General features: G+C 41.0%; 1 protein-coding gene across 22 annotated transcripts; it reads left to right on the top strand.

Moving 5' to 3' along the window:
* Positions 1 to 19: 19 nt before the first annotated feature.
* Positions 20 to 26,935, top strand: LOC6620341 (inositol hexakisphosphate and diphosphoinositol-pentakisphosphate kinase). 22 transcript variants are annotated; one of them, XM_032725679.1, is made up of 16 exons: positions 5,793 to 6,626; positions 7,960 to 8,392; positions 9,871 to 10,113; positions 11,141 to 11,639; positions 11,703 to 11,974; positions 12,029 to 12,209; positions 12,373 to 12,570; positions 16,388 to 17,408; positions 17,467 to 17,779; positions 20,055 to 21,350; positions 21,681 to 21,914; positions 22,388 to 22,780; positions 24,081 to 24,153; positions 24,213 to 24,441; positions 24,684 to 25,260; positions 26,383 to 26,723. In XM_032725679.1, the coding sequence occupies exons 1-16, from the start codon at positions 6,183 to 6,185 to the stop codon at positions 26,721 to 26,723; spliced, it is 6,747 nt and encodes a 2,248-aa protein (XP_032581570.1). In that variant the 5' UTR covers positions 5,793 to 6,182. The 22 variants fall into 22 exon arrangements, with proteins under 22 accessions (XP_032581571.1, XP_032581569.1, XP_032581585.1 ...); XM_032725680.1 differs by lacking the exon at positions 5,793 to 6,626 and adding an exon at positions 20 to 610 and having other exon boundaries at positions 11,153 to 11,639; positions 20,055 to 21,914; XM_032725678.1 differs by lacking the exon at positions 5,793 to 6,626 and adding an exon at positions 20 to 610 and having other exon boundaries at positions 20,055 to 21,914.
* The last annotated feature ends 866 nt before the right edge of the window (positions 26,936 to 27,801 follow it).

Genomic DNA, 27,801 nt, shown 5'->3' with positions numbered 1-27,801 from the left:
AAGCGAGTGAGCGTGTGGGCGTGTGTTGGCTGTGAAAGAAAACAGCAAAGGCAGAAAAAAAATCAAAAGCGAGAGAAAACTAATTCAATAACCATTAATTATTAGTGAGCACGTAACCCACAGCAACTGACCGACCTCGCGATCATCCTTTTAATCACCCAGCTGACGGCGTGGCTTCCCAACCCCATTCCATCTTTCCGCCGGCGGCGAATTTAGAACGACTAACCAAATTGAAAAATAATAATACAAATAATAAAACCACACCAATAACAGATTTCGTAACTCGTAAATCGAAAGACAGTGAGAGAAAAAGAATCGTTAACAATAATATTAGCCACACTTTTATTTTTAACACGCGGCAAAGTCGCGTGCGTGTGTGTGAGAGTGAAATATGTAAAAGCAGAATACGAAAATCGTTTCCCAGTGTTGTTGTTTGCTCCTTGTTTTGTTTGGATAACCCGCACTAACACCAACACAAAGGATAACCATGTCCTACACCGAGTTGGAATCAGGGTACCAGGATATATCCCAGCAGCATCAGCAGCAAATTCCGCATCAAAGTCAGCCGCAGCAGCGGGTCGGTTTCTATTTGGGATTACAGGATGGCAACGTATGCGCTCCACCGTTTTACTAAAATCTAGCCTAACCCAAAACGCATAATTTTTTATTTACTAACTAAAGCATCGGAGGGAGCTTGTCGTAAAGAAAGAAAATCGAAATTTAATATACATATACTTAGTTTTAGATTTGATGAGATGTCAAAATCTCAAAATCTTTTTAAAATCAAAATCTATTTAGAAAATGCAGTTATTTTTAAAACAAGTCAAATCAATTTTAATTCAATTTTAAATAATGTTTTATTAAGAATGTGAAATATAAAATAATGAGCATTGGTCTTACAAATAGGAATTTGGAAAAAAGTATTTGAACTTGGTGTTATAAACTAGCTTACCTCGACTGTAGATTTTTGCATGCGGAGAGCTGACCCTGACTTTTTGCGGCTTTCCCGCAGAGGAGCTTTTTCTTTTGCTCCGCCATCTACTACATTTTTCTTATTTCTATGCTTCTTCCCAACAGCTGACTGTTCAATGTCAATGCCAAAAGCTTTCGCTCTCCTTTGGACTCTTTCTCTTTTTTTAATGTGGGTTTGTGTGGTTTTGGAATAAACATAATTTACATCTCTTGAGCGCCCTTCTAACGAAGAGACAACCACACAACAGTTAAAAAAGTAATGGGCAACAGCTTTTGCTCTCCTTTGGACTCTTACTCTTTTTCTAATGTGTGCTTGTGTTTGTGTGGTTTTGGAGTGAAAATGTTGTTAATTACATTTGAATGGTCCCACAAGTTAAATAAATCAAATCCTAAGCTCAAAGAAGCTGGGGTCGTTTGCCCATGACTGCCCACCAACGAGAGATTCGAGATCTGAAATTTCGAAAAAGTTGGCGTTGTGTGTAGGCGCCACAATTTTTAAATAGAAATTAGTTTTAATAGGGGGTAAACGAAAAAAAACATCTCAAAAATGGGTGGGCAAACGAAAACAAGAGAGAATGCTATCATAATTTTTCTGGGATATCGATAGATATTGAGAATAATAATTGATAATTGAGAAAAATTTAAAACTTGCTCCAAAGTGTCGGCGTGATCGGCTTGGCGGCTTTAGGACGTCAGAGTGGACGTGGGAAAAGTTTTTTGTAAATCTATTTACACAACTAATAAAAATGTAAAAAAAAATTCAACACATTTTTCATAAGAGTTGGCAGTTTTTGGCGGTTTGTGGGCGTGGCAACATGGGTCAATAAACTTGCGTTGCGTCTTCCTCTCTAGAATCTGTATGCTTAATCTCAAACTTCTAGCTTTTAATGTTCCTGAGATCTCGACGTTCTTACGGACAGACGGACAAGGCCAGATCGTTTTGGCTATTGATCCTGATCAAAAATACTATATATAGTTTATATGGAAACGCTTCCTACTTGCCTGTTACATACTTTTCACTTTACTCTATATAAAAACTATGTATAAAAACTAATTTTAAATGGTGGGCAAACGCTAAACGCTAAAAACTAATTTTAAATGGTGGGCAAACGCTAAACGCTAAAAACTAATTTTAATCGGTGGGCAAACGTTTTTTTATTAAAAGTATATATTTTTAAGAGTGGGCGAACGAAATAATTTATTTTTAACCTGTGGGCGTGCGTTTTTTATTGAAAATATTTATTTTTAAGGGGTGAGCTAACGAAATTGGTTATTTTTGAGCGCGAGCAAAGTTTTTTTTAAGGGTGGGCAAACGATAAAACGAATAATAATGGTTGGGCAAACGTTTTTTATTGATAACATTTCGTTTTATGAGATGGTCAAAAAAACTAATTCTTGGGCAAAAATGGGCAAAAAGAGCTAAAGAGCAAAACTAGATTTACAAACATAAATCAGAATGTATGGTAATTTTCTCTCAGTGTACTGTTTATTTCTGTGCGTAGCTCCCACATTTAATTTCTGTTATCCCTTTTCCCCCGCCCATCCGCTGCTTACCGCCCCCGAAAATCCAGAGACAGACGTCACCGTCCTTATCGTTTCCCCATCCGGTTATTCTTCGGTTTTGCACTTGTTTTCGTTTCCGTTATGTTGCACTATTGCTCGCTAACTGGTGTTGAACAATCTACATTTTTTGGTTTCCATTACGTTTTGATTGTTTGCGAAATTGGTGGGTGCGATATGTTCTAATTACGTTTTCGGTTTATTGGCTGCTTTAGTTAATTACCCAGTTATGCCATTTGTTTGCTTAATTTGTTTGCTTTTGGCTTCCGACTCCGTCTGGAATCTCAGGTAGCCCCGACGAGGGCCCACTTGCATTCTCTGATTCGCAGACCAGGTTCGACTTTCAAGCGGATCGGTTTTAGAACGGTTTGTTTTCGTTGGCTTTGTATCAAACCATTTTGTTTAGGTAAACTGTATATTTGTAAGTGCTCGGTTGCTCTTAGAGTCATATTAGTAAGTTCCTATGGAACCTCAGAAGTGACCCATATAAAGTAAAGGTTTCCCCAAAGTTCGAGATGTAAAGAGAATCTTTGGGACTCTACTTGGGCGAATCTTAATTTTTTCCATTTCATACTTTTGGGTGGCTATTAAAAATATTAAAAATATAAAAAGTTAGTCAACTTAATGTGTACATATATCAAGAAGTGAATTGTTGATCAATTTAAAGAGAAACTAAATAAATGAGTATGCGCTGTGTGAATAAAGCCCCCGATCAAACTTGAAAACAACCTATAATATTTTGAAAAGCCGAACACATATTAGATTATATTATATTTAAAAAATCTGTTATTTCTGGATAGGATGGGATTTGACTTAAACTACATTTTCTGACGTCAATGAAAAAAATCTTCTGAGTATCGCAATTAGGATGGCAAGGATACGTTCAGTTCGTGTAGACTTTGAAAGCTTAACCATAATCCTATCAAGAATCTGAAATCCTATTCTGAGAGGCAGTGCGTACTGCCACCCCAACGCGTCACAAATAATTTTTGATTTTATCAATGAGTCTTTTTGCTACATTCTTGAAAAATAAAGGTCCTTTAAAAAACTGATTTCTATTCATTTAGAAAGTCGTCGCAATTAAAAGGGCTGTAAAACATATGCAAAACATTTATTATTAGAGGTATGGGCCTAGGTAGGTATAACTATGCCCTAGAACTATTAAAAATTGGAAGTCCGTCAATGTTTAAATCGATGATCAGTACTTCTGGCAATTGGGGAAACACTGATAGCTTAGTTAATCCGAAAACCCGATATGTAAATAGGAGCCGCCCACCACTTTACTTATATAGGATGTTTCAAAACACTTAAATTTATAAAAGAGCTTAGTTTTTAACTTGTGAGCATTTAAAATCTTAATAAGTTCTATTGCACATCCTTGTTTTGGCTTATACTTTAGATATCAATTTTAACTGTGTATTTAAATCACAGCTATATAAATTACTAGCTCCTATCTCATTTTCCCACTTAAGCGCATCGAAATTGATTCCCTTTTCTTAGCTGTCAATTGAATGATATATGTATATAGAGCCATCCATTTTCTCCCTTTTCTAAATCTAATTAGAATAATTTGCGTATTTAATTAAATGTTATTTAAATATTTATTAGAAAGGAATATTGCTCGATATTCTCTTTAATGTCTTATATTTTCTAAAGTATAGCTTTTCTTAAAAATCTAAAGGATGGGCAAACGTGGCAAACAATGCTATTACAATTTAAAAAAAAATTAAAAAATCCCCTTTTTGATTTTTGAAAATTTTCTAACTTTTCGAAATATCTGATCTCGAAAACTGGACGTGTGCAAAAAAAACTTATCAAACAAACATGGACATGGACAAACATGGGCAAATGATTCCAGCTTTCAAATTTCAAAATTAAATTTTTTCAAACCCATATTCTTTGTCTTTTTAATAATAACAACGAGCTTTAGAGTATCAAAAAAAAAAACAATATAAGGCTTGCTAGTTCAAAAGTGTAGGTAAAACCCATCAAAATCTTTGAAGAATTACAAATTGTATTAAATTGTATTATTGATGACTTAATACTGAGGCTGCGAACCCGCCTAATAGACCCCCCTTTCTTTCTTTCTTTCCGATCGCTTCGACGGCCTGATGAATTACAATTGTATCTTTGTATCATCTCATTTTCATCTTTATGTTCGGGAAAACAGAGATCTCAGAGGAAATATACGTAAAGGTCATAATTGATGGGGTTCATAGCTTGAATGGCGCCTGCCAGTGGTCGCCATCGACGGGGTTTATACATAGAGCAAATATTTACTTTGGAGCTCGGATTTCTAAGGCAGATGTGTGTTCTAGGAGCCGTAGCGCCCTTATCACTGGAAGTCTTATCTGTTTCACCGACCGCCGTTACCGGTTACCGATTTTCGTCGCTGCTCTTTGTGTAGCTCTCGTTGTCTTTGTAGTCGCTTTCATTAACACTGGCCGATCGGCCGGACGTGTACGCTATATAAGTTGTAGTTAAGTCGTGTCGTCAACAAATGAGAGCGACGATGATAACAGTATGCCTTTAGCATGTCGAAGCAATTATACAAAGAGAATGCCTCTGCGTCGTTCTCCCGCTCTAGGTATCTTCATGCACTGAAAATTTTAAATTTATAATGACCATTAAAGACTTTGTAAAACTTTGACTAAATAATAGAATCTGTTGTAATGCGAACTATAGCATATATTCGTAGTTCGCATTTGTGATATGTGTGACTGCAAACTACTTTTGACCAGGTTGCTTTCACATCTTTAAGAAAGCCGAGAAGTTGACATTTAGGCAAGTGTGAAGTGGCCATATGAAGTGATGGAGCTCACATACGTTCTCACTATTCAACATGATAGCTTGATATGTTTTTTATTGTATATACTTTATAGTATATAGTAAGGAAAACTAAAAAGCTTTTAGAAAAATATCCAAATTGATTCGTACAAAACTTTTCTGGGATCATACATCTGTACATACATCTTTGCCTTTGCAGGATGTTTTCTATAAAGACAGATCGATATGACTCAGTAAATAGCGTCATGTTCGAAATCGTGCTGAAAATCGCAATCAAATCCAGTTCAAGAGAAAGCATTTCTTCACAGTGTATTTAGCCATCTTGCTCTTTGTGCGATTACTTCTCTTTCTTTTTTTTTCTCTTCTTTTGTCTTTGACTGATCAGATTCTCCCCTGAGTGAGTGGAAGCACAGACTAATGAAACAATCCGATACGATCCCCAGCGATCCCAAGCAAACCGTATTTTCAGTTCCGTTAGTCAGTTGGCCGCGTTGCACGGAACGGGCGTTATACGCCGACCTCGTCGGTTTGCGTTTTCAGTATATGTTCCGGGTTAGGTCATCTGGTTTTGGGGAATCCGACCGATAAGCACGAACGGTTTGATTCCCGCACTATCATCAGTTTTGACGACGACGGATTGCCAAAGCGCAGCTAAATCCGATATTTACGACGCGTATAAAATATTTGACAAGCCTTAAAAAACAATTTGATTGTTTATAAATAAATTACTCTCAACTGTTTTCCCTCAAACGAGAAGGCCAAATGTTAAAATTTTGTTTTAACGGAAAATAAAACAAGTTTCTAAGTTACCGTCCTGGAGGAACATCTAGATTTGGCCGGAAAGAGACTGAGTTACCGGCACAATGGAGTGGACTTGGTTCAAAGACTGGTGGCGTCTCAAGAAGCTTCGATCTCGTCACCAGCGACATAAGAAAAAACTCCAAGCAGCCACGGCAGCCGCTGGAGCTGCGATGACAGCAACAGCGGTTTTGCCCGGCTCTGGGTGCGCAGAAAGTGGTGGTTCCCAGGATCCACAAAACAATCGTCTCGACAGCTTGTACGACGCAGTGCCATCTGATGGAACTATAGCCAGAATACGTCATGGTAGTCGAGATCGTCTACGCCGGAATCGCTTGCTGCAGCGCCAGCGTCGAAGTCAAAGTGCCGCAGTCCACAGTCATAGAAGCCAGGACGACGACGATGGGGAATACGGACCCTTTAACGTCAGTGATTACGAGGATTACGGGCCGAGTCATGGCAGCGACGAGGAGAGTGATGATTTCTGCTACTGTGATGTCTGCATGAATGTAGGTCTCATTGGTTAGACCAAAGAAATTGATTGATCGGACCCTGAGTCGTTAAGATTTTTGGAAGTCGGGGTCGAATTGAGTGCTAATTAATTTGTGGATCGGGTGGAACCTGAACTATATTAGGCTTCAGCTGTTCTCCTAAATGTCTGGGAATGAAATTTTGATTTGAAGGATTCTCAAATTTGTGGCTTGGCCAGTATTTATCATCGATGCTCTAAAGATTATCTTCCTTTATCCAATACAAGCAAAGTCAGGAAAAGCTATAAGTAGTTGGTGACGGTCAGATACCTATTAAAGTCACGAGCGCCACCTAGCGGTAGTTAAATTTATTGGTTACGACGAAATTTTTTTTTTTTTTCAAAATATACTCTATGAAATTAAACCTATTTCGTTAATGTGTAAAATGGTTTGGCATTTCGGAAGAAATTAAAAAGAAAAACAAGAGAAAATGATATAGTCGAATTTCCCGACTATCAGATACCCATTACTCAGCTAGTGGAAGGGCGAACGAGAATTTTCATCTTTTTCTGGCATATTGATAGAAACTGGGAAATAAAATGGAAAAAAATTTTAAAAATGTTGTAAAGTGTGGGCGTGACCGTTGTGGGCGTTTTGTATGTGTTAGGAGTGGCGTGTCCAAAGTGTTTTTGCCAAAACCCTTTTCAAAAGTGTGGCAAAATGGGTAAACAAACTTAAGCTGCGTCTATGTCTCTAGAATCTGTATACTTAATCTCAATCCTTCTACCGTTATCAGGCAGAAAGGTCCAGACCGACTCGAAAATTGGTCCTGATTAATAATATAATTTATATGGTCGGAAACGCTTCCTTCTATCTGTTAGATACTTCTCAATGAATCTACAAGTAACGGGTATAAAAATAAAAAAATAAAAAATGCTCCAAATGAGGTAATTTTTTGATAAGTAAATCAAGAATAAATCTACTTCATAGGGTCAACAACGTTTTCTCTTCTGTTTACTTATTTTGCAACCAATATGGGACCAACCTTTGAATCTCTTACTCTACGAGTAGCAGGTATAATAATGAACTGAAAGATTTGAGTGATAGCTTATGATTTACATACGATTTACTTGTGTCTTGCTTTTTCTGTGAATACAACATAAGTCGACTTTAAATGGGTTGTTTCTTTTTCAAAGAACTTAGCCACAGCTTCGTAGTGGGATTGGAAAAATGTGACACGTTAATAAGTATAAAAAATAATACTCAAAAGATCTGAGAAGCGAGAATCCAGATATTCCCGTTCCCTGCTCTGCCTGTCTACACAGTTCATTGTGAAAACCTTATTAATGCCCGCATCATTCTGTTTTCAAAGGGCGACACGGACTTTGGAGACAGCAATGACGGGATGGACTCCGACACGAGCACCTCTTCCAGCAACAGCAAGCAGGTGGTCGTCGGAATCTGTGCGATGGCCAAGAAGACACAGTCAAAGCCAATGAAGGAGATCCTGACTCGTCTTGGAGAGTTTGAGTTCATTAAGCTGGTGACGTTCGAGGAGAACGTGATTCTACGAGAACCGGTCCAAAATTGGCCCACCTGCGACTGCCTGGTGTCGTTTCACTCGAAAGGTTTTCCCCTAGAGAAAGCCATCGAGTATGCCCAGCTTAGGAATCCCTTTGTGCTGAATAATCTGCACATGCAGTACGATATTCAGGACAGGAGAAGAGTGTACGCCATTCTGGAGAAGGAGGGTATTGAGATTCCGCGCTATGCCGTCCTCGATCGTGATTCGCCGGACCCTAAACGTGAGTACTATCAAAGACACTAGAATAACAAGATGCGTAACGCCATACGATTTTTTGGCACGCGATTTTTTGGCCGTGGCTCTAGAGGTGGCTCCAGGCTCTCTCCAATTTTTGTTCGAGAGAGAAAGAGCGGAGAGCGCTACATCAAACAGCTCTTTTCTACGCATACAGTGATAGCAGACAACTGTATGTGTGCACACGTATGCTCATGCATTGTAAATTTGACAAAATATGCCCTTCACCTTAGAAGTTCGTTTACTTTAAATCTATATTATTTTTTATAAATTGGCACCATGCGAAAAATTGATGTTTTGCATTGCCTTAACGTTATTATTATTTAAATAAAGCTTAGAAATAGTAATAACCGAATCTATCTATGTACATCACAAAATAAATTTCGAAAATGACTTTATATTAGAATACTTGTCATTAGGGTATTCAGCTTGCGACGTGAGAAAAATTAATAAGGCAGTGATTGTTGAGTGCTTGTGTCCGCACTTCGTGCCTCGGACTTCGGGAAATTAAAGGTACCATCTGATTTATTTTTTAATATTTGCAAAATACACATTAAGGTTTTCGAAAATATTTTTAAAAATAATAAAAAACAAATGTGTATAAAAACATTTATTGTTGAGCAATGCATTAAGTGCACAAATGAGAGTAGTGCCTTCTCATTATGGTTTTATGAAAATAATGAATGTTATGCACATAGATCAGATCTGTTAAACAAACTTATAAAAGTTTAGCTTTTTAAGCATTGCAAGTGGACTGTGATGATAGCTGATAGACAAAAAAAGCAAGCTAAGCTCAGCATTCTCTCATAAATAAAAAATGAGCTATATTTAAATAATTGGCGACTGAAAAATGGACGCAAAATATAAAAAAAAAACAATAGTTCTAAAAATAACTTAATTGGGGAACATGGAAATGTTTTAATGTTAAACATTAAAATATTTCAAGTATAATTAATTATTAACATAAATATAAATATGTAAAAGGAAGCTAATTCGAGCGGCGATTTTAACAAACGAATTAAAAAAACTTTAAAATTATAATAGTCAGGGCGTGAATTTTTAATTATTATTTTAGTTCATCATATTGCTACGAAATTGGCAACAACTCCAAATATGTAAATTCGTTTCTGCGATCAGAATTGATTTCGGCCCAAAAATCGTCTTCTAGAACAAGTACGCACACACATAAACGCGTTCTCGTCTCTTGTTTTTACTCACACAAGCAAGCAAATTCTATTTTTAGATTTTTTACGCTCTCAGCGTAAGCGAGCGGAAAGACAGCAAATTTGGCCTTCACCAAAAAAGTGGATGCATAGTGCCAAACCAATGTATGGCCGTTACACATCTTGTTATTTTAGTGTCTTTGGTACTATACATATATACAAAGCGTTATTCATTTGTACTAATAGGCCAATCTCTATACTCAAAATTGATTATGGATTAACTTTAACTTCTACCCAACAGACCATGAGCTTATTGAGTCCGAGGACCATGTGGAGGTCAATGGTATTACCTTTAACAAGCCGTTTGTTGAGAAGCCTGTGTCGGCGGAGGACCACAACATATACATATATTACCCGACGTCGGCGGGCGGAGGAAGTCAGCGACTTTTCCGAAAGATCGGCAGCCGGAGCAGCGTGTATTCTCCGGAATCAAGGGTGCGAAAGACAGGATCATTTATCTACGAGGACTTTATGCCCACCGATGGTATGCAATTTGCTCACTTTGCTCCCATTTTAAATGCAGCTGTAGGTACTTCCTAAAACCACACCACTTCCCGCCCATTCTGCACATGAAATGGATACTATTTAGATTGCCAAACATATCTAGTTACTAAGCTGGGTGTACATATATATTAATTTTTATACTCGTAGGAAGGGTATACTAGATTCTTTGAAAAGTATGTAACAGACAGAAGGAAGCGTTTCCGACTATATAAGTATATATATTCTTGATCAGGACCAATAGCCGAATCGATCTGGCCATGTCCGACTGTCCGTCTGTTCGTATAAACGTCGAGATCTCAGGAACTATAAAAGCTAGAAGGTTGAGATTCAGCATACAGATTCTAGAGACAAAGACGCAGCACAAGTTCGTTGTCACATGTTTCCACGTAATATCTATCCAGAAAAATGATGAAATTTTGCGTTCGCATTCACACTAGCTGAGTAACGGGTATCTGATAGTCGGGGAACTCGACTATAGCATTCTCTCTTGTTTAATTTATAAATTGGTTCATAGAGTATGGTTTTAAAATGTCATCGTAAAATCATATATTTTATTTCAATTGTTTTCGCGTATGGCTATATTTTAAATTTTAATATTGAGTACTAAATTTAAAATCTTTTCTTAATTTATATGTCTAATTTCACAGTTTCTATTGAAAACCATTGATCAAACTAAATATTTTAAATTAATACGATCCAATTTCCAGAATTTGAAATAAAAAACAAGTATATACTCAAAAGTGTGCACTCGCTATCCTAATCCACTATGCGCTCTGGCTGTTTGTTCTTGTTATGGCTTTGGCTGCTCCATTATTGTAGACTCACTTAATCCAATCCTCCAACGATGCATCGCTCATTGTGCCTTGTCCTGCGTTTTGCCCCGCATGTGCGGCTCATCGCCAAACTCACAGAAATCTAGTAAATAGAAAAAACAAAAAGAAAACACCGAATCACACCAGTGGCCGCCAGTCGAACGCACTGAATCCAGCATCACCTTTACAACTTAGTGTACTTTTCAGGCACGGATGTCAAGGTGTACACCGTGGGACCGGACTACGCCCATGCCGAAGCCCGTAAAAGTCCCGCTTTGGATGGCAAAGTAGAGCGCGACAGCGAAGGAAAAGAGATTCGCTATCCAGTGATCCTCAATCATTCCGAGAAGCTAATCTCACGGAAGGTGTGCCTGGCCTTTAAGCAAACAGTCTGTGGATTCGATTTGTTGCGAGCCAATGGAAAGAGCTATGTCTGCGATGTTAACGGTTTTAGCTTCGTTAAAAACTCGAACAAGTACTATGATGATTGCGCCAAGATACTAGGCAACATGATTCTCAGGGAGCTAACGCCTACCCTGCACATCCCCTGGTCAGTGCCCTTTCAATTAGACGATCCTCCCATTGTGCCCACCACTTTTGGCAAAATGATGGAGCTGCGCTGCGTGGTGGCCGTAATTAGACATGGCGATCGCACGCCCAAACAAAAAATGAAGGTTGAGGTGCGGCATCCCAAGTGAGTAAATTTTTGTTAAGTTCTTCTTAGGAAGCTAAGTGAAACCTAATCTTTTTTAACCAGATTTTTCGAGATCTTCGAGAAGTACGACGGCTACAAGCTGGGCCACGTTAAGCTAAAGCGCCCTAAACAGCTTCAAGAGATTTTGGACATCGCCCGCTTCCTGCTAAGCGAGATCCACACCAAAGCTCATGCCGAGATCGAGGAAAAGGAAAGCAAGCTGGAGCAGCTGAAGAACGTTCTGGAGATGTACGGTCACTTTTCGGGCATAAACCGGAAGGTCCAAATGAAATACCAACCAAAAGGACGTCCACGTGGCTCTAGCTCCGATGATAGTAAGTCCAATCGAATTTCCCCGAATCCAATTGGCTCGATTAACCAAAGTGAAGCCAATCTAGCAGCGGATCAACCAGTGGAACCTTCCCTGGTCCTCATCCTCAAGTGGGGCGGCGAACTGACTCCAGCAGGTCGCATCCAGGCGGAGGAGTTGGGTCGCATTTTTCGGTGCATGTATCCGGGTGGCCAAGGAAGATCGGATTACTCGGGCACCCAAGGACTAGGTTTGCTGAGGTGAGAAAACCTTTAGTTTCTGAAGATTATTATTCTGTCTATATAAGGATATAGGGCATAATATGATTTCCAATACAGTCATTTTATTACAGTACCCGAATTTGAATTAAAAAATGAATAAAACCTGAGCAAATTGAACATTTGTGGATATAAAATATTTCAGATTACACTCGACGTTCCGGCATGACTTAAAAATCTACGCCTCAGATGAGGGTCGTGTCCAGATGACGGCTGCCGCTTTTGCAAAAGGTTTGCTGGCCCTGGAAGGAGAACTTACGCCCATTCTGGTCCAGATGGTAAAGAGCGCCAATACAAATGGACTGCTGGACAATGATTGCGACTCCAGCAAGTACCAGAACTTGTAAGTTTTTTTTAAAAGCATGTTTAAATCTATCGTCAGGTATTTTTAAATTATATTCGATTACGACATAATTAAGCGATCTAGTATTCTTATATTGAATTGTTTACCTTTTCTGAGGCTGATTGCTTAGCAATCGCTTATTGATTTCTAAACGATAATATTTCTTCGATTTTCTCGTAGTGATCGCCATTGGAAATGTTTGAGACAATTTCTCAATTGTTTGTTGTTATTATACCCCTTACTCGTAGAGTAAAAGGGTATACTAGATTCGTTAAAATGTATGCAGCATTCAGAAGGCACCGTTTCCGGCTATATAAAATATATATATTCTATTTCAGGATCAATAGCCGAGTCGATCTAGCCACGTCCGTCTGTCCGTATGAACGTCGAGATCTCAGGAACTTTTTTTTTTTTTTTTATTAATTTATTTATTAAGGCATACGGGGAAGTCTTGAAGCCCCTTTGTGTCCTTCTTATCTATTAATTCAGCCCATTTGGGCTCGCCGGCTAACAATAGTTAGCTTTTTCAAGTTTACAGTAGTTTCTTCAATTACATAACAATCACATATAACAAATAGGATTTAAGACAAACGTCGGCTTCTGCGGACCCTTGTCAAAGGAGATCGGGTAATGAGATCCCTCGGTTGCCTTCTATTGAGCCTCCTTGGTGGGCGAGATCTGTTTAGGGCGCTGGCCAGTCGATTTCTGTGGCGCTCCAGCCTGTCATGGTATCTGCTCGAGTGCTTGTTTATTTCGTCAAATACCGTTGCGAGTTTCAGGTCTCTGTGCAGGGTGGTGTTTCGAACAAACCACTCGCATCCGGTGATGAGTCTTGCTACCTTATTTTGAATAGCCTGGATTCTTTTGATTTGGCTATCGCATGCCAAGCCCCAGATCTGGCACCCATACTTCCAGTTTGGTGCTAAGATCTGTTTGTAAATTGTCAGCTTGTTGGATAGCGACAATTTACTGCGCGAACAAAGTAGCCAGTAGTGCTTCGCCACCTTAGCACGTAGGCGCGTTCTGATGTCGGTCACATGCTTGGAAAATGTGAGTCTTCGATCCAGAAGCACTCCAAGGTACTTTGCTGCGTTCGGCTGTGGTACGGGGGCTTCCTCGATGTAGACGGGCGGTGGCGTTCTCCGCTTTAAAGTAAAGCAGACGTTGTTGGATTTAGTGCTATTGATGCCAATGTTCCAACGTCTTGCCCATTCCGAGAACCGGTATGCAAAGTCCTGGATACCATCGCCTGCGTCGTGCTCGCATCGGGACCTGTAGGTGACGCACACGTCATCGGCAAATGTGGCCAGCATAGATTTCCTGTAAAGGCTTACATCCGGCTGCGGCATGTCGTAGCTATACAGGCAGTAGAGCAGGGGGCCGAGGACACTACCTTGTGGAACACCAGCTGCCACGTTGTGCTCGGTGGAAATTGCTGAATGAAAGCGCACAGCGAACCTCCTTCCTACCAGGTACTATTTTAGCAACCCAAAATATGGAGCAGGCAGCGTCTGCTTGATTTTCAGTTGAAGTCCAATGTGCCACACTCGATCAAACGCTTCTCGAATGTCCAAGAAGAGGCTGTTACAATATTCCTTACTGTCGTAGGCAGTCAGAATTTGCTCGACGACTCGATGGAGCTGCTCGACAGTACAGTGGCCAGCACGGAAACCGAACTGGTGCTCAGGGGTAATCCCCTGGGCTTCCATAATCCTTACAATCCGGACAGCAATCAGTCTCTCAAACACCTTCGAAATTGAAGGGAGGAGACTGATCGGCCGGTAGGAGGCGGGCTCCCTTTCCGGCTTGCCAGGTTTGTGGATCATGGAGATTATCCCGAGCTTCCACTGATAAGGGAAGTATTGCAACCTCACAATAGCGTTGAAAACCAACGTTATGTAGAGGATCGCTTGTCTGGGCAGGGCCTTCAATGTGGCGTTGCAGATGACGTCATGTCCTGGTGCTTTGTTTTTACTCTGGCGCACAATGACTTCGGATACCTCGCAGGGTTCAAACGGCGTGATTGGTATATCCATTTGAAGCGCTTGGTTCAGCTGGTCCTGAGTTTCTTCAACCTGTTGCAGGCTGGCAAGCTTGAATGGTTGAAATCGCTCGGCGAGGTGCGCAGCGAATACCTCCGCTTGTCCCAAGTCGGTCCGACACCATGTCCCGTTGCTATCGACTAGAGGCGCCTTCCTCGTGCAACGCCTTTTGATTGCGCGCGTGGCCTTCCACAGAGAATGCGTCGCTTCGCTTTCGACTCCAGTATTGGCAAGCCTTTCGTCGAACCATGCGGCTTTGTGCATCACCAACGCGCATCGGAGCCTACTCAGCGCTCGATTCCATTCCGTTTTGTCCAACGGGTGACGAGACCTCATCCACCTAGTGCGTAAGCGCCTCTTCTCAGCTATAAGCATCAGGATCTCCCTGGGTATTGGGATTCGATCTGCCGCGGGCTGCCGAGATATTCTGCGAGTTGCCAATCTAGCTGCTGCCTTGATATTGTTGGTGAGCAGTTCGATAGCATCATCAACGTCCTGTCCAGAGTTTAAGGCAGTGTTGACGGGCAGTGTGGACTCCAGTTGCGATTGGAATACCTCCAGGTTAGTACGCCTAGTGATAAGCCGCTCCATCTTAGGGTAGGATATTGCCCCCGCGTCCAGCGTTATTACCAGAGGCAGGTGGTCGGAGCTAAGCTCAACAACCGCACTTATGTTAGCGTGAATGCCCAGCACACCCTTTGTCAGTGCAAAATCGATGTACCCTGGTGAGCCTCTACTGCCGTACGGGTATCTTGTTGGTCCTCCAGTTGCTAGCGAGTCCACCTCCGAATTTAGGACGAGATTCGCTAATGCAATGCCTCTTTGGTTGCTCCTACCCGCACCCCAGAGCCAGTGGGACGCGTTCCAATCGCCTGCAACAATGAATTTCGTCTGGTACTCATCCAAAATGTCCTTAAACTCGTCCGTAGTCCATGCAAATCTTGGTGGGCAGTAGACCGCTCCAAAGCTTATAGGACCAAGTGCCGTTTCAATAACCGCCGGCGCAAGTTGCACCTTGGCAGTGGCTATTGGTGTTAGCGGAAAGTGGGCAAGGCTAGATTTAATTAAGATAGCTGCTCCGCCTTTGGCGTTGCCACCTCTCGGATCATTGGCAGTGTAGGCTACAAATCCGAATAGCTTAGGCGTCTCTGCCCCCTTGCAGTGTGTCTCGCTGAGCAGTAATACATCGATTTCGTGACGTCGCACGAAGCACTCTACTTCAGGCAACTTCGTGGATACGCCGTCGGCGTTCCACACTAGGATGCGCAGCGGCATCATTATGTGAGCAGTGAGCAGATTGATAATCTGCCCCTGCTGCTGTCTCAGGAACTATAAAAGCTAGAAGGTTGAGATTCAGTATTCTAAAGACAAAGACGCAGGGCCAGTTTGTTGACCCAGTGCCACGCCCACACTTTTGAAAAATGTGTTGACATTTTTCACATTTTTATTAGTCTTTTAAATTTATATCGATTTGCAAAAAAATCTTTTTGCCACGCCCACTCGAGCGCTCTAAAACCGACCAACATCAACACGCCCACATTTTTGAAAATTTTTTCGATATTTGTTTATAATTTTATTAGTTGTGTAAATTTCTATCGATTTGCTATAAAACGTTTTGCCACGTCCGCTCTAACGCACTAAAGCCGCCAAACCGGTCACGCCGGTTCGCGTTCGCTTTCACTCTAGCTGAGTAACGGGTATCTGATAGTCGGGGAACTTGACTATAGCATTCTCTCTTGTTTTTTTTTTCTTATTTTGTCAAATTTGTTTCGTAGGGCTAAAGGTCGCCTCCACGAGCTTATGCAAAACGATCGAGAGTTTTCTAAGGAGGATCGTGAGCTGATTAATCCTTGCAATAGCAAATCGATTACCCAGGCTCTGGATTTTGTAAAAAATCCTGTTGACTGCTGTCACCACGTACACCTGCTCATTCGCGAGCTTCTTCACATTATCAGTATCAAAAAGGATGATCCAAAGACTAAGGACGCCATCTTATATCACGGCGAGACGTGGGACCTAATGCGTTGTCGCTGGGAAAAAATTGAGAAGGATTTTAGCACCAAATCGAAGCTGTTTGACATCTCAAAGATACCAGATATATATGATTGCATCAAATACGATCTGCAACATAATCAACACACGTTGCAATACGATCAGGCGGAGGAGCTATACATCTATGCGAAGAATCTGGCTGATATAGTCATACCACAGGAGTATGGACTGACGCCCCAGGAGAAACTGGCAATTGGTCAAGGTATCTGCTCCCCTTTACTAAGAAAGATCAAGGGTGATCTGCAGCGAAACATCGACGAAGTGGAAGACGAGTTTATGAACCGTTTGAATCCACATTATAGCCATGGTGTTGCAAGCCCTCAGAGGCATGTCCGCACAAGGCTCTATTTTACCAGCGAATCGCATGTTCACTCGCTGCTCACCGTTTTACGTTATGGGGGATTGCTTAATGTGGTTACAGATGAGCAGTGGCGTCGGGCTATGGATTATATTTCGATGGTATCGGAGCTCAACTATATGTCTCAGATCGTTATCATGCTCTACGAGGACCCTACCAAAGATCCAACTTCTGAGGAACGCTTCCATGTTGAACTGCACTTTAGTCCGGGTGTAAATTGCTGTGTGCAAAAGAATCTACCACCAGGTCCGGGATTTCGCCCGCATTCGCACGGCGACAATGCTTGCAATGTAAGTTTGCAATCTTCAGACGAGTCAAATCCTGCCAGAATCGAGGAGGAGAATGACTCGAATTCAGGAGAGGAACGGGAGGGCAAAAAGCGATGCGTAAGTTTAAACATTTGTATAAGTATTCAAACCTATGTTTCTATACCATTCTCTTCAGACCTCAGGCCAAAGGAGTTCGGATCGCAGTGCGGAACGCACTTCCCCTGCTTTCGGATTCAACCGACTAGAGCTCAGATCCAAGCAGTTTAAATCGAAACCCATCCCCATCGGAGCCCATCACACTGTCAGTGGCCATGAAGCAATGGATCTAGCCAAGCTTCTGAACGAGGAGTTGGCATCGCACCAACAGCAGCAAAACCAGCAGCTTCGACCCATTAGTCCGGACATCAGGGCAGTAACTCCTGACTGCGAACCACGCTCCCGGAGTTTTGAACAGCGGCCCACGTCCGGAGTCTGTGCTAAAGAAACGGGTATGTATGTTTGGGCAGGGCCTGACGGTCGATCGAGCAAAGCTTGCCGCCGCCGCCTTCGCAGCCGCTTCTCTTCAGGGTGGGAAATTCACAACCCACCTTATTCCAGCTTTCCTGAATAATTGCGCGTTCCTCTTTTGTCTTACACATCTCACAACCACACGATTGGCTATTCCTAGTTTTAGACTAATCCGCTCTGATTCGGTTTGGTTTTTCTTAATTAAACATTGTTTTCTATTACAATTCGACAATGTAATAATAACATTGGATATTAATCGGATATTCTATCCACTAAAAGGGCCAATAGGGCTGCTAAAGTTATACAAGAAATCTGAGTAAAAAGTTTGCTTATTTGCAAACTACTACACTCTGTATTATGGTTAAAAGACTGGCTTTAGTGATTCTTTGTAGTTAAGGCAAGTTTGTTGGATACTAAAAGTAAAAGCTTTAAAAGTATTAGACGAATCCCTCTGCCAGATTTTCCAGCCTTTGGCTGCTCCGAAGTACCACCTCTTCTGTCTTCTTTTGTGGTTTCTAAGATACGTATGTTTTTTGTGGGGTTTTGCATGCCGCTCCTTTGTTTTCTGTATTTACGTCTCACGTCCGCACAGCCAGCAAACACCACTGGGGAATACCCAAGAAAACACTTAAGAAAGGAAATACTTAAACGAGTTCTACTCCCTTTTTAATTTTTATATGTATATAATATATATATATATATATATTATTATGTATCCTTTAGCTAGATGTCTCTATTTCGAATGGTAAACGAATAATATTCAGTTGTAATTTTACATAATATTTACTATTGTTCAAGAACGAATTTAAAAGAATTTTCATCTGTACCTCTATTGAGCTGTGCCCAACATTTTTCGGTTTTCATTTTTTCTTTTGTATTAGAATCGAAATAACGTACACACATAGGGACACATCAAACACACCTTTTTCGTTTTATATACGTATATATTTCGATCTATATTTTTCAATCAAAAAAGAAACAAGGAAACAAGTTTCTCGAGAAAAAATTAAAATCTATTAGCATCTGGTCGCGGAATCCCGTGTACTTGGCAATGCTGGTCGCACTGTCTCAGTCACCACAAAACGCACACACAGCCACTCTAGCCACGCGCCACACAACTGCCACGCCCCTACAGAGTGCAGTTGAACACTCGGAAAGATTTACGCCTCTAAAGAAGTTTTCGAGAGAATTTTACAAATCTTTGCTGGTGTCCAACTGCCTACGGTCACACAATATTCGATTCCATTTTTGGCTCCCCGTAGTTTCTCTATATACCTGCCTGTTTTGTCTGCTTCCATCTGTCCTGTCTATTTATTTTTGTATTTATCTCCGTGCATGATAAGCAAGAATTGGAAAATTTTGGTTTTGCGGAGTTTTCTTGTCTGCGTCTGTACGTTGCTCGATGTCGTTGCTTGCAGACCCAGACCCTTCCCACCCATCCACGACCACTCCCACAACCACATGGAAACTCACACATGGAAACACCACAAACTCCAGAACAGGACCTTACCGAACTCAAAAAGGGGACTTACTCTTCCAAAGCTTTATTTTTTAATTTTTATAAACTACTAATAGCTTTTATTAAAGACCTATGCCTCTGCAGCTTCCAAGTTTGCCAGCTTCCAAATTCTTTAAATGCTCTTGTGGAGTTTATAAGATCTTGAAATAATTTATAGAATACAAGGTTAGAAGAATTATCGTGGTTTTAATGTATATCAAAGGCTAAAACTTAGCTAACCTTATCTTTAGAGACTGTTATGTTAACTTTAGTCTTAGAAAAGGAAAATGTGTTGCTAGGATAGGAAGATTCGATATTTTTTTATATGAAATGATTTTAGAAACTTTAATTTTGTAATAATTTTAAATATTGCATTACCTTTATTTATTTAAGTTGTCAGGTTTTAAATCCTAAGGTTCTTCCAAGAGTATTTTCTATTCGGCTTGCTGATTTTTTTGTCTTTCCATTTATTTTCCTTTTGGTTTAAAAATTGATTTTCCTTGGTTTATTCTTTCCCCATTTTTATACAAACCTTTTTTTACAAACTGTGCGCGATCTTCGACGTTTTGAATATCTCGGCTAATGAGTTTTCTATTTGTACACAACATTACATACACCAACGCACCGACACTCCAAATCTCGTATATATCACTGAAAACTTGGCTGACTTTGGACCGGAAACCTAAACCCATAATCATGCCAAACTAATTACCCTTCATCGATTTTGCTCTTGGACTGAATTATTCTTTTATATTTAGTAGTTGCTTCTCCTGGTTTCTGGGATAATTCGCGGACTTCTGAATTCGGGGAGATTCCTCATACTCGAGTGGGCGCTCCTAGTAATTCGGATGGGGGGTCTCATCCGAGAGCGGATCATCGCACTGCCTTTCAGATCCGTGTTACGAATAGCTTGTCCTTTTTTAAAATTGACTCTTCAACAAACGAGCTGCCTTTGTCGGACATTGATTTTTCGCTGCACCCACCCACTCCGCAATGCGGTCCCTTGTCGCACAAACGTCTCCACATCTTGACTATGCGGCGGATGGAGAGTTGCGACGACGGTGAAGAACTCGAACAGCTCCGTCATCTGCCACAGATCTCGCCGATGGCCACCAATGAGCGACCCTTAAGTTCCTGCAATTGCAGTAGCTCAGCGGCCCAAGCGCACTCGCACTCAAAAAGTCTGATGGACTTGGCACAAGCGGTGGTTGTGACTTCTCCGCAAGAAACTGGACAGAATTCGGAGAAAGGTTGTGACGCAACAACGGCGGTCAGTAGTTTCGATGATGACTTTCAGGTGTCTAGCTCAGCACCGGCCATCCTGATGAGCGCACACTTCAGCAAAAGGCCTGTGGTAGCATCTCTATCACTAATGGTCTATGCCACTACTTCGCCCACTGCCTCTACTTTACAGCTCTGTCAGGACAAGGACAAGGCCTCGGCTTCTGTCTCATCCTCTGTGCAAAGCAAAGCCACTAGTAGCTCCTGTGGTCAGCTCTCCATGGCGGCTTCTGCTCCTGTTGTGACAGAAAACCCATTTCGATTCACCGTTTCGTCGTTGGGTTCTGCAGCTTCCAATACCACCTGTTTTGTAGACAGCTTCGAGCCCATTGAAGAGCAAATCACGTCCATAGTGGAGGTAGATCCAAAGCCCCTGCACCCAGAGCCTCAAGTAGTATATAATCTGCCCACTGTGCTCATTACGGGAACAACAAGTAGCTCAGAATTGACCAGCAAACTAAATAGCAATATACCGACTGTTACAAACGCTGTTTCTGCGATGCTAAAACCAGTAGGTACCGAAATAAATGAAGAAGTAGGTAGATCGAAGGAAATAGGAATAGACACAATAAGAATTTCAACCACACACACACCCTGCAATAAAGCAGCAGTTACCCGACCAGATCCAAAAACAGATATAACAACAGATCCACCAACGGTTACAGCAACAGAGACAGCAGAAGATACATCAATGGATATACGAACAAATATATGTATCGGAAAAAGTGCACCTGGGCTTACACCAACAGTTACTACTACCGATATTTCAAAAGGTATACAAGACATCGCTCCTACAGCCACCCAAACATCCCCACCAACATTTACACCATCAACCACCACTACAACAACTGCAGCAGCAGCAGCTTTGTTTGATAATACAGCAACAATGTCTTCTAATCGACCATTTACTAACCAATTCCAATCGATTGATCCCACTTCAAACGACGCACCACACCAACATCATGTACATCAACACCAATACCAACATCACCGCAAAATAACAACGACCATCAATAACACTCTGAACGAAAACCACACCACCGCCACAATTACAAACAACACTACCACGACCCCGTCTTGTTGTACCAAAACCATCGTCACAGATAGCCAAGTCTCGGTGTCGGTCTCGGCATCGGTGTCATCGGCCAACCCATCCACGTCGTCGCGTCGCCAAAGACACAGTATTGCCGGCCAGATGTCCTATATGAAAATGTTGGGCTTCGGTGGTTTTAGCAAAAAGATGGCCACCAGCGCAAATAGCCTTTTCAGCACCGCCGTCATCAGCGGCAGCTCGTCCGCTCCTAATCTTCGCGACATGATAACGGTCTCCTCTTCCGGTGAGTACGCACCACATGTATTTTATATAATATGATTAAGAGGGAATTACAACGTTAAGGAAGTACTATTTTATTACTGAAGATAAGTTCACGTGTAAACTCGGGTGTAGGGGTTTTAGCCGTGATTATTTATTTGAAATGATATATGACAAGAGCTACGTCGATATATCTTATGCACCGATACAAATAAACTATTTGTTGGTTAATAAGTGAAGGAATATGAAAAGGTAGTTTCAGGAGGATGGATGATTACTACACAATTGAAACCCTACTCATCTGAGCCTCGCACGGATGACTCAGTGCTGGTTAGATGAGCATCGAAAATTGTAGTTATTACTTCCTAAAAATTTAATTTAATTAATTATTGTGTACATCGCTATGATAAACATTTCTTCAACGATCTGTTCTGAGGTTGTGTATTTAAATATAAAGGTCTTCAGTTTTGTGCGTGATTATAACAATTTTTTCTGCAGGATTTGGCGATGTACCACCAATCCGCCCGCTTGAGACACTGCACAACGCCCTTTCGCTGCGCAAGCTGGACAGTTTCTTGCAGGACATGATCCTGGCGCAGATCTTTAAGACGCCGACAGGGTCCCCACCGCGGGGCTTCTCTAAGAATACCTTGCCAGCGGTTTCCTCGATGACTCTAAACGCCTCAAATCAGACAGAGATGATCGACCATGAGCAGCAAATTGGCAGACAACCGCCGATATCAACGACCGTAACGCCCACCTTTGACCGGCGTGGCAGCGAGTCCGGATCCACAGCGGATGCCCATCTGCGTCTCCTTTCGGAGAGCCAGTGCCCTAATCTTGACGATAGCAACACGGAGCTGCGAGAATCGCTGGCTGGAAAGATGGAGCGTAAGTGCCGAAAAAAGTCAGTGGTCGAGTGGCAGTGCTGAACGGTCTCAGATTTGTGTTTTTCCTATACACTTCCCAACGTTTCTAAAGCCCTCCATATTTAACATTTTGAATTGTTGGATTCGTTTTTTATTCGAAATTGTTATGAACATTCCAAATTATTCTGCTAAATTGTTGTCAATAAAATGTCAGTTTTAGGCACTTTTTTATGGTTATTATTTGGCTTAGGAACAAATGTGTTAACTACTTTTTAAGGAATGACAAATGATCATTTTGTTTTTACTTTTACAGAAGCCACAAAAGAAAAACGTTGTTGTTTCAAAACAAATGTAGGAAAATTAATCAAATCAAATTATTTAATTTTTCTTTACTTACAAATTATTCACTTAGTTTTTACTTTCGTTTTTTCAGAAAATCCAACAGAGCCCAGCATTTAAAACAAATGCAGCAATCACTTTATTTTACCAGTTTCTGTATAAATATAACAAATATAATATGATATTTATGCATATATGTATGGATATGCATGAAAATTCCTCTAGTTTTTAAGCCTTTTGTTCAAAATTGGAATAAATATTGCTAGATGAGTATATTTTCAATAAGAGTATATTTTCACAATTTTTTTCATAGACTATCTTTACACATGCTTAATTTAGCTTTTTAAGCGTTAATGGTATTTTTTCCTTGTTTCTTTATGCATACGTCTATTTTGTACTTTTTTCCTGTTTTATATGTATTTGTAAATATTGTATGGAGATAGAATCGGACGTCTAGGAAGAAATGTAAAAATATGGGAACATATAAAGCTTCTAGTCTCGTTGTTTTTTATCATACTGTTTTAACAGTATTCGTAATGAACAATTAATGGGAAAAAAATAGTGTAAGTTATTTATATTGTTTCGTTGTTTCTAAACCTCATTCCCTCCATTCGGGATTTACTGATTACCGGTAGACTGTATTTTATATATCCCGAAGTTTTAGAAAAATGTTAATGTTCATTTTAATGTTAATGTTAAACTTGCGAAAAGTCAAACATTTTATAAATATTAGACATTACCAATAAGAAATGTACATATAACAATCAACTAATTACTATATTGGACTTAAATATTGTGATTTTAGTTCTGTTTTTGTATAATAACGAAGCTATACATTTCTTGTTCGCTTTTTTATTTATAAACTTAAGTTTTACTGATGCGTATTCCTATTTTCGCTATTTCCCCTTACTCCTTTAAATATGTAATTATTTAACTAACATCTCAACCCCTTGATCACCAACAACACATTCGTAAACCAAAAGTTTGGCCAGAGGACATTGTGAAGGCAGCCGAGGAGGAGGAAATAACCCTATCGGAATTGGAAACAAAACCAAGGTGACAATTAATTTGTGAAGATAATTTGTTAAATATGTATGTATTTACCATTTTACCAGCTTGGACCTTACCATGGAGATAATGGAGCGGGGGGCCGCGGGTACCATCTTCCAGCCAATGAATCGGGACAGCTTGGAATCCGGCGAAGGAACGATGGGCGGTGGAGTCTTTCTGAGTGTTTGTGAGGAACAGGACAGCGGAAGCACCTGCCTCACACCAGTTAGTTTTGGGATGGATCTCGACCTGAGCATGGTGGCTAACAAGGGCTCCATTACGCTGTCAATGGAAGTGAGTGGAGATTATTATTATTATTTCTTAGCTATCTATTTTAACTATATGATACGAAAATAATAATATGAGTACTTTCATAATTTAATTTGTTGCTTTTGATTTTAAAATTTGAAAATTCTAGCGTATTTCTTATCAGTTAAAATTCCTACTCTTAACTTACGTTTCTTGTGGTGAGGTTACTATCCTTGTCTGCTTATTATATATTAAGAAAAAAGATCTGCTCTGGTGTTTTCTCCAAGGGGTTCGAAGATGATGAAGATGCCACTTTGTCGGCGGCCACAACACCTTCCCTTTTGGCGGACTGTGAGCCGCGCCTGGAGAGTTGCTACTGTTGTCCCAGCCATGCAGAGGGCCCCCCTGAGGTTCCCAGCGATGATCCACGATTTGGCTTTGCGCTGCCGGTTCGAGTCACCCAAGCTTCACCGGAGCATGAGCGACGTGTGCGCCGTGCTCATGATCCCGTCTCGCCAAGGATCCAGAAACAGATCAGCTTGTTCGAGGGAAACGCGGCTCCGGCGACGGGTCAGAAAAAGATTGAGTCCAGCGGATCGGTTGGGGGCGGTCCCATTCTGCACGCCTCCATCAACCTGCCGGCGGCGGGACCGCATCATTTGCGCCAGGATGCTCGCCTGCGCAAGTTTGAGAACCTCACGCAGTCCACTTCGAACTCGAACTTTCCCTTCGAAAGCAACACACTGAAGCGAGTGCCCATGCAGACCACCAATGACTATGACAACGTAAGCCACACACAGAGCTGCATAAACCTCAAAAGTGGCAGCAGTGGAGTCCTCGGGGGATCGCCGCAGCGTCAGAGAGGTTGGGCCAATAATAAGAAACTTTTGATAGAGGCAAACGACAGAAAATTCATTTGAAATTTAAGAATGGTTAGAAATCGATCTATGTATGCTGAGCATAATTTGATCTTGTCCAGATTTTAAGATCGAAATTCTCAAAACGAAATCGTTTAGAACGAGTTTTTCTCTGAGTGTATAAACGAAACAGAATACCTCTTATCGAGTTGAAAATACAAAAATAAGGACACATTGGGCAGTAACCTGAATCTGTTTGAATTAAGAATCTTTTCTATTTGACATATTTTATAGCATATATTTTTTTTTTGTTAAGAATAAGAAATTCACCACCATATTGACTAGCTAAGAGGTACTTCTGTTCAACTAAATCTTTCACATAATATTACGAACCCATATTGGTTTTCATAAGAATATGAATCTTGTCAATACATAGTGATATACATTTTTAGTATACTATATTCGTTGAAAAGTATGTAACTGGGAGAAGGAAGCGTGAAAAGTATATATATTCTTGATCAGGATCAATAACCGAGTCCAACTGGCCATGTCAGTATGTCCGTCCGTCTGTCCGTATGAACGTTGAGATCTCAGGAACTATAAAAACTATAAGGTTGAGATTCAGCATACAGATTCTGGAGACATAGACGTTTTTTGCCATGTTGTCACACCCACTCTAACGCCGACAAACCGCCCAAAACTGCCACGCCTACACTTTGGATATTTTTTCATATCATGATTTTTTTGGATTAAATCAGTTCTTTTGCCAATTTCTATCGATATGTCGAAAATATTTTGTCACCGCCCACTCTGACCCATAAAAACCGCCCAAATCTATCCCGCCCACACCTTAGAACATTAAAACTATTTTTTTCCACCAATTTCTATCGATATTCCTTATATTTTCGGTCCCACTTGGACTGGCTGAGTAACAGGTATCTAAAAGTCGGGGAACTCGACTATAGCGATCTCTCTTGTTTATTTTAACGCCCTAACAACACTTTAGACTCTTCTTTAAGACGATACGAATCGGGAGTCATTTAATTACTATAAAACAATTTGAAACTAGGATATGCGTGTATTTTGCAAAAACGTACAAGTTTGTTCAATTTGACTTTATTTTCTGTAGGATCCGATGGAAGAGTCGTAGTTGCAAGTGGAGTTCCGGCAGAGAGGGAGCCACCGCGGTTCCATTGTGGACGGATGATCAGCACATGCTGCTCTGCCTCGGCCTCGCCGTCCCCCTCACCGGGGGCGCTGATTGTAAAGGAGCGATTCATCGAACCGCCCAAGCGCGGTGTCGTGCGCGGATACCATGGCAAAACGCAGTCCATGGACGCCGACTTCCTGTTCAACGAGTTTCTTCTGTTGCCGGCCATGGCTCCGGCCAAGATATCCTTTGATAGTTCCGAAATCGACCAGGCCAGCGATGACGACTCCCCGAGCACCTCGAAACAAAGGCACGCCTAAATATCAATCGAACTCCAGATCCTTAAAGCACTCACATCCCTAAGCCGGGCCAATGTAACTAACACAAGCTATCGCCACAGCGAGTGCCATTTCAAATTCGAGTTATCGCATAGATCCACTCGCTTACGGACTTTTTACTATTAATCTAACTGTTTGTTGCTTTTGGGCCAAGAAAATACAAATAAAAGGCTTATCTCTATTTTTGTCCATAATAAGATTGTTTTAATGCAAAATGCTGCCACTCCAAAAGTAACTCTGTTGAAGTTTTTCAGTTGTTTTGCACGCCCCGCAACATCAGGCATGCGAAGCGATGCGGGCCATAACTCAGACTCATGCCCCCAAAACGCCCTCATCCAAAGGCCCAAACTATCAGTAGGTGCCACAGAAAAGCCAAATGCATATCGTGCATGCCATGCAAACGTGCATGCCATACGCAACTTAGAATTCGCAATGACACACCGAATGTAGATCGAGGTTGACAAGTGAAACCGCGTCGCCATATCCGTAGAACAGCTGGGTCGTTGACAGCCAATCGTACTTTCACTTGGCCCGAGCATTAGCATGGCATCATCGCTCCAGGCCATCACCATCATTCGACATCATCGACTTCATTACCATGATCATTGTTACCGTCCCACAGGCGCTCGTTGAGTAATTCGCATCTTCATCGGATGGTCAGCGCTGGCTTCTTAGGAGTTGATGTAATAGCTAAAAAAAAATAATTAGTGTTGAGGATTTGAAAGTGTCAAAATTTACAAGACTAACACAAAAAATTAAAAAATATCAAAACATTGTTCATAAGTGTGGCAACATTCAGAAATCGATAGAAATTTACAAGACTAATATATACATTAAAAAAAAAAACATTTTTCAAAAGTGTAGGCGTGCCAGTTTTGGGCGGTCTGTGGGCGAATTCTTACGTATAATCTCAACTTTCTAGCCTTAATAGTTCCGGAAATCTAGGACAGACGACAAGGACACACGGACATGGCCAGATCGGCTTGGCTATTCATCCTGATCATACTTTATATAGTCGGAAACGACTTCTTCTGCCTGTTACATACTTTTCAACGAATCT

The sequence above is a fragment of the Drosophila sechellia genome, chromosome X, assembly GCF_004382195.2.
Source record: "Drosophila sechellia strain sech25 chromosome X, ASM438219v1, whole genome shotgun sequence".
NCBI classification, from domain to species: Eukaryota; Metazoa; Arthropoda; class Insecta; order Diptera; family Drosophilidae; genus Drosophila; species Drosophila sechellia.
The sequence above is the reverse complement of the archived record's forward strand: the minus strand, read 5'-3'. Positions and strand labels throughout refer to the sequence as shown.

Bases quoted from the DNA above. Each gene is read 5' to 3' on its own strand.
- LOC6620341 (XM_032725673.1), top strand. From the start codon at position 6,183: ATGGAGTGGACTTGGTTCAAAGACTGGTGGCGTCTCAAGAAGCTTCGA. The intron at 21,915-22,387 runs GTGAGTACGCAC...TTTTTTCTGCAG, and splicing joins GATAACGGTCTCCTCTTCCG to GATTTGGCGATGTACCACCA. The intron at 24,154-24,212 runs GTGACAATTAAT...CCATTTTACCAG, and splicing joins GAATTGGAAACAAAACCAAG to CTTGGACCTTACCATGGAGA.